We start from the raw sequence: 6,787 nt of genomic DNA on the forward strand, positions 1-6,787 counted from the left end.
ACAGGTTACTTGCAAATTAAACAACAGAAGCAGATCATAAATTGAGTAACTTTATATTAACGTTAACGAATGTTGTCTTCACAAGGCTGTAATCACCTGACACAGGGCGTAGACTGTTTTTGACCATGTTTTATTCTTCTTTAGTACAGTACTGTTAAAAGTTAGTTTCAACATGTTCAATTGTGAGATGGTTTTTTTTTTTCCAGCTGAGGTCACAGACAAAGCAAAGCTATAGAAGCAGTTGCCATGGTTACCACAACTACAATGCTGAGATTTTTCACAAAAAAAAAAAAAAAAAAAAAAAAAAAAAGACAACCTAGAATTTGATTTTAGAAATGTATGGTGCCACCACACCATAATGGTTTGTAAAGCCTTCCCATTATTTATTCATTTATTTTTTTACTTACTTGATTTCAATGTTTATTTTATACGAGACAAATCATAAAGATTTCTAGGTACTAACTGCACCTCAAAAAAAAGAAAAATATAATGAAAAAAGAAGAATCAGATTAAAAGGAAAGGAAAGCTTGTTTGTTTGTTTCATTCATTTTCATTCTAACAGCGTCCTCTGCTTCGGAGCTGCTGCAATGTGACATTTGATTATGGTTACAGTCACGGATGATGCTGTGTGGAATTTATTGGGGGTTTCTAATTAACCCACTGGATGGGGGGGCGTCATTGCCGACAATGCTCTTATAGGGCAGGGAAGGACAGAAGGCACAGCAGTGGTGCCTCAGAAGGAAAAGACACTGTGCACCTGTGAGTGGGCACTTTTATCTGGAATGACAAATTACAAGTTACGGTAAGTGTGGAGGGCGTCATTTTATTAAGCACTTGCAATAAATAGTGAAAGTTGTTGGGCAAAAACAGCTATTTATGTAGAATCTCGAGAATGGGGTTTTAGGGAGGAATGGGGTTGAACGTCTGTATGGACAAAGTGTCTTCCTGTTGGTGTTCAGGTTTACTGTCAGTATACCAGAAAATGTTCATGTACTGATTTGCTAGTTAAATGCTAACAAACTGCCTGACAACGGCCATGTGTAAAACAGAGCCAACAGCCAATCACATCACATGGGTTTAATCTGTATTATGTAAATGTCTGCAACACTCGACTCCAGTTTTATGTGAAGAAAACGGTGAATGAAGAAATGGTTGGGAGTCCCTTTTCAGGAGAGGTTTTCGCTCCTTTCTCTGCACCAGAAAGCCCCTCAAGATGAGAGTGTTTCAGTCCGGCTCTACAGCAGCACTCTGTGACAAAGATCTGGTTGGATGACGCCAAAAAGTATGGGGACTAGGGAATGATCGTAGAACAGATGTAGAATGAGGGTCTAACAGATCCTGCCAAGTGTCTTCTGGAAAGTTTGGGACAATACACTCAAATTTCTCTTGGTTCTCTGTAGATGCTGGGTGTGTTTATGAGTTAGGTGTGTATGTATGCACGTGTCTGTGTGTCAGTATGTACTGTATGTCTTTACGAGGGCTGTGAGCCCAGCAGTCTCTCGATAGCGGCATTGATGTCTCCTCCAGTAGCAATGAGGGCCTGAAGGTTGGCCTCGCGGTTGATGAAGCCCATGGCGCTCAGCTGATCCAACTGGGACTGGAACCGCACTTCTGGGGTCTGGGTCTACAGGGACAAATTAAACAGAATAAATTAATGGAATTCTAAAAAAAAAAATAATCATACAGGTGTGAAAGATGTAATATTCGTGCATGTATCTGTGTACCGTTGCACTTCCTCCTCCACCTGCTCCAGCAAACATCTGGAGCATCTGTTGCATCAGCTGCTGCTGGGCGGCGTTTGTTCCTGCACTGCTTGGTGAGGAGGCCGGGTTCTCTGTTGGCAGGCCCCCACCTGTGGGTATGCCAGGAATTCCACCAGGAACTCCACCAGGAACTCCTCCAGGAGATCCACCAGGTACTACACCAGGAATTAGACCAGGAATTAGACCAGGAATTCCAACAGGAACTCCACCAGGAACTCCACCAGGAACTCCACCAGGAACTCCACCTGTCATCAAACTAGGAAAAAACAGAAGAGTTGGAAAAAATGTACCAGAAAAAGCAATATGTGTATATCTGTCTGTTAGAGCATACCTGGGCATAAGGCCTGGTGCTTCTGTCTGCAGTGTCTGTAGACCCTGTTGGATCTGCATTAGAGCTTGCATGGCGCGGGGATTGGTCATCACTGACAGGGATTCTGGGTTCTGCATCTGTGACCAAACAGAGAGTGTAGCAATGACTTTACCAAACTTTCAACCAGGCAGTTATTGCAGCTAAAGACAAAAAGGGCACACATAAGCCAAGTGGATGGAAATCTGGATGGAATTTTGATCCCCGTTTATGAGAAAATGACTTGCAGCTTATCAAAAGAAAAACAATTCTTAACTGGTCAAATCTTAACAAAAACATATGGCCAATATCTGTAATTTCTCAAGGGAAAAATGTTCAACATGTGCAGATAAATATCTGTGCCAGGTTTTAGATGACCTATACCAAAGCTTGTTAATGGAGTATATGTCCCCCAATGGGCCAATCAGTGCCGTTCTGTATTTCATTTCACGAGGACTGTTCTGTCTGACTTGGTAAAAGAACTAAAATGCGTGTGGTACCTGCTGCAGAAAAATGGGCAACTGAGATCTGAACTGGTCCTGCAGCTGTGGGTTTCCAGCAAACAAGGGGTTATTCATCAAAACCTGAGAGAGAGAGAGAGAGAGAGAGAGAGAGAGAGAGAGAGAGAGAGAGAGAGAGAGAGAGAGAGAGAGAGAGAGAGAGAGAGAGAGAGATGGTAATACATCATTCCACATCTGAGTTGATGTTTACATTTTATATGTATCAGCACCGTAGCTGATAAAATGTTGAATAACAAAAATAATAACAGCCTGGGACTTCCCCGTATTTCTGTTTGTGTAGCACTACTGTAAGGATTTTCTGGTTTGGTGTAAAGTCAGCATTGTTTGTTAGAACCCAACAAGTCAGAGCTGTGTGTTGTTGATTCTTTCTTACAGTTTGCTGCAAATGAGCTTAACAGACAATCCCCTCTGTTGAGTATGCCATAACTAGCTGGGCTTATTTGCCTAATGCACAACAGGCTAGACCCTATTGACATTTCATTACAAACTGCAGAGTTCAACATAATAAATCGATTCAATATGTGGTACACAATCTGAATAACAATGAGTTCTAAAGCGAGCTTTGAATCTAAATAACCAGGATTTGTACTTTAATATGACTACATCCTGTCTGTGTTTTCTGTACAGTATCTGTGTGCACACGACTTTCTTTTTCATACCTGGGAGGCCAACTCTGGGTTTTGAGACAGTGACTGCATCATACTGCGCATATATGGAGCAGACAGCATGTTCTGCATCAGCTGAGGGTTTTCCGAGATCTGCTGCAGTAAACTCTGCATGCCTGGGCTGTTAAACATCCCTGCAACACACAGAAAAGAAAGGAGTTTATTTATGTATATTCATATACGTACAGCTGAGTAAATAAACTACTTAGCAAGCAGGCGTATTGAGAACCACAACCTGTCCCGTCTTACCATTGCCCAGACTGCCAGGATTGATGCCCAGAGGGTTGGACACACTGGGGTTGGTGCCTCCAGTGGTGCTCGTGCTTCCTGTGGGGGCCCCACCACTCTCAGAGGGGTTAGAGGAATTAGGTGCGCCCCATGGATTGGGCAGGGGCTCCCGGTTCTCTGTCCGTGATGGCTGGGCACCAGACTCAGAGTTCCCACCTAGAGCTGAGAATGGGTTGCTACCAAACTACAGAGAAAGAGATTGGACACATTTGAAAACACAAAACTAGCTAGCCACATAAAGCTGGCAAGTAAAGCCAGACAAAGGTTGTAAAAAGTGTGAAAGCAAATGCCAAAGAGGATTAACACAGCGCTAACAAACAAGGATTTGATCAGAAACAATCCCTCCCAGATACCTGTTCCCTGGCAGCGCTGAACATGGGTTCCTGGATGTCTGTGTACATCCTCCGCAAGGCATTGTAACCTCCTGGGATGCTCTCCAAGTTGCTCAGAGCCCGGTCCTGGTTTCGCATCATTTCCTGCATCATGGCCGGGTTCCTGGCGAGCTCCATGGTCTGGGAGTTGAGATAAAAGGAGAGGGGATGCAAGTCAGCTGTAGTTTATTTTAAACAGAGGAAGTAAAAACCTAAATAAACAGTGCAAAATGCAGTGGGAAACTACTGTAGTCATGCAAGTGCCCACTATCTAAGTGCCATTCAGCCCCTCTCCATTTCCTTTACCTGTCTCATAAGCTCGGGGTTGTTGAGCATGTGGGAGATCTCAGGGTTGCGTTCCATTAGCTGTTGCATCTGAGGGTTGGCCATGATCATCTGTCTCATCAGGTCTGGGTTGGACATCATGTTCTGCACCAACGGGTTCTCCATGATCTGAGACAGCATCTCTGGGTTGGACATGAGCTGCCTCTGCATCTGCTGCTGCAGCTCCATGAAGTTAGCCGAGCCCATGCCCAGTCCAGCCAGACCGCCCAGGTCGCCGAAGCCAGCTGAGGGATGCCAAATGGGTGAGTGATGGTTATGAACATTATCTTTGTGGAGCTGAACTAATAATGGGTGTTTGAATGTTAATAGTTACACACAAGTGGACTCACTCAGTATGTTGGGCGTCTGTGTGGGTGGTGCGGCAGTGCCAGTAGAGCCTGCTGTGGAGGAGGGGGTTGTACCTGGACTAGAGGTGGAGGTATTGCCTGCTTGAGTGGAGGTTGAGCTGGAGGCTGAGGTGCTACCGCCATCTCCTGCCCTACAGAGATCATTTGTAAGTGTATGAGAAAGTCAGTACTTATGTGAGCTGATAGTATTTACACATTATTGACACAGTTAAACACAAATTTGCTTGAATGATAATTTAGACGTACTTGTGTGCTGTCTTTATGACCAGGTGAACCGTCAGGCCATCCTTGATGCCGTGTTGGCTGAGGCTGTCGCCATCCTTCAAGATCTTCCCTGCAAAAATCAGAACCAACTGGTCCTGTTTGGCTTTGAACCGCCTCGAGATCTCTTCTTTAAACTAAAAGGACAGCAAGAAATGAACAGAAATTAGATTGAAAATGGGACAGGAGGGAAAGAAGGTCAGAAAGAAAAAGGAAATGAAACGGATAATATCAAGAATAAGATGGTTCAATGTCATTAGAGCTGCTCAAATCTGATTACGTTCTGTTGCAACATTCAGGCCTTAAATTCCAATTTCCAAGAAAGTCCTCTATACTTATCCTATTAGCAGTGGTCTAAACACTCCAAATCTGCCAAATCACAGTTACTCTTTGACTATTGTGTAAAGCACAATTTGCCCAGAAAACAGTCCAATCCTGAAGGAAGCAGCCGTCTTGTCACGTTAATTTTCACAGTGAATAAAAGGGTATTTTAAGGGAACACTGTATTCCAATGAATTATGTGTAGTGACGATATGACCACATAATAAAGTTGTAACATTTATATGAATTTTGATAGCTGAAACAGATGAGATAGATCCACCAACCAACACAAGATCAAAAGTAAAATTTCTTTCAAAAAGTCACTTAAACGGAAGAGGATAAATGTCACATTAGTGTTCTTATCTTTGTATTAGTTGAAGCTGTTCAGGGCTTTTTTAATTTGTGTCTCTCTGGCATCATTGATATGTAATTTTTAACAGAGGTTTTTGTTTTGTGCGAACCTTTGGACGACTAGCACCCACTTTGTAGCAGCTGATAAGGATCCAAGTAAGTAAAAAGAACAAAGAATGACGTTATTCGCACAAGTCCTCATCTTTAACAATTTCACAGCACTGTAAACATAATGCGCGTCTCAAATAATACAAAATATATTTCGTATATGAAAACATAAAGCCACATGTAACGTTAGATAAAGATGGCAACACACACTTGGAAGTGAGGGATCTAAGTCCAATGTTTCAACATGAAACACATGTAAATATATAACCATGAAACACACACACAACCAAACAAAAATGGCTACCACATGAACATACATGGATTGCATGGTTTCACTGCAACACGTCGCCAAGCCAACACTAGCTCTGGGGATCCTGTATATTCCCTAGAAAGCTGAATGACTCAGTGGCAGCAGTGAGAATGTTCTAGAGTGATAGCAAGCTTTAGCATCTTTCAACGCCCTCGAGCTGAAATAGGAAATGAAAGCGATTCAACCCATCCTCCATCTAAAACCACTTCCAAGGTTCCAGGCCATTATTGTTTGAACGCAACCTGTCAGCTGACACTTGTTTGGCTACAGTTTAGTAAGCTAACGTTGGCTTAGCTTGCAAGCAGAGTTAGCTAACTAAGCTAGCTAACTGTTAACCGTTAGCTGGCTAGCCGGTTAGCCATTTCAAATATGAACGTGGTTGTATCTCTCTTTTAGATGTCAATAACGTTAATAACACCGACCAGTTATTTAACCAAGCAGTAATACTTCCACTACACACAACCTCTTTGATTTCACACACTATCAGTTAGCCGGTAAGAGTGACGACGAATGCTACCACGGCTAACTAGCTTCCTAGCTGAAGTTGTGGGCAGGGGCATGACGTTAGAGCTGAACCGCACAAGCAGCTCCCCACATGCGAAAATTGACGAACCTGAGTGACAGACGCATCTTCTGCGATGGCGATTTCTTCTTTGTCTTTAGGGGTTTTTACCGTGACCTTAATAATAGTTCCCTCCGATGATTCAGGTTTATTATTGTTGTTATTACCAGGATCTGCGGCGCCTTGGTCAGCCATCTTTATTCCGCCGATGGAACAGCTCGGGTCTGG

At 43.1% G+C, this 6,787-nt stretch overlaps 1 protein-coding gene across 1 annotated transcript; it reads right to left on the reverse strand.

Annotated features, from left to right (window-relative positions):
* Window positions 1-114: 114 nt before the first annotated feature.
* Window positions 115-6,787, reverse strand: ubqln4 (ubiquilin 4). The gene is made up of 11 exons (XM_068728576.1): window positions 6,611-6,787; window positions 4,893-5,044; window positions 4,629-4,777; window positions 4,261-4,523; window positions 3,937-4,095; window positions 3,545-3,767; window positions 3,290-3,429; window positions 2,610-2,693; window positions 2,095-2,210; window positions 1,725-2,019; window positions 115-1,624 (listed from the first exon to the last, which is right to left on the reverse strand). Exons 1-11 carry the CDS (start codon window positions 6,752-6,754, stop codon window positions 1,472-1,474), a joined length of 1,878 nt encoding a protein of 625 aa, XP_068584677.1. The 5' UTR covers window positions 6,755-6,787; the 3' UTR covers window positions 115-1,471.

Source organism: Cebidichthys violaceus, unplaced genomic scaffold, assembly GCF_023349555.1.
Source record: "Cebidichthys violaceus isolate CVI_PGR_0920_01 unplaced genomic scaffold, fCebVio1.0.p SCAF_42, whole genome shotgun sequence".
NCBI lineage: Eukaryota > Metazoa > Chordata > Actinopteri > Perciformes > Stichaeidae > Cebidichthys > Cebidichthys violaceus.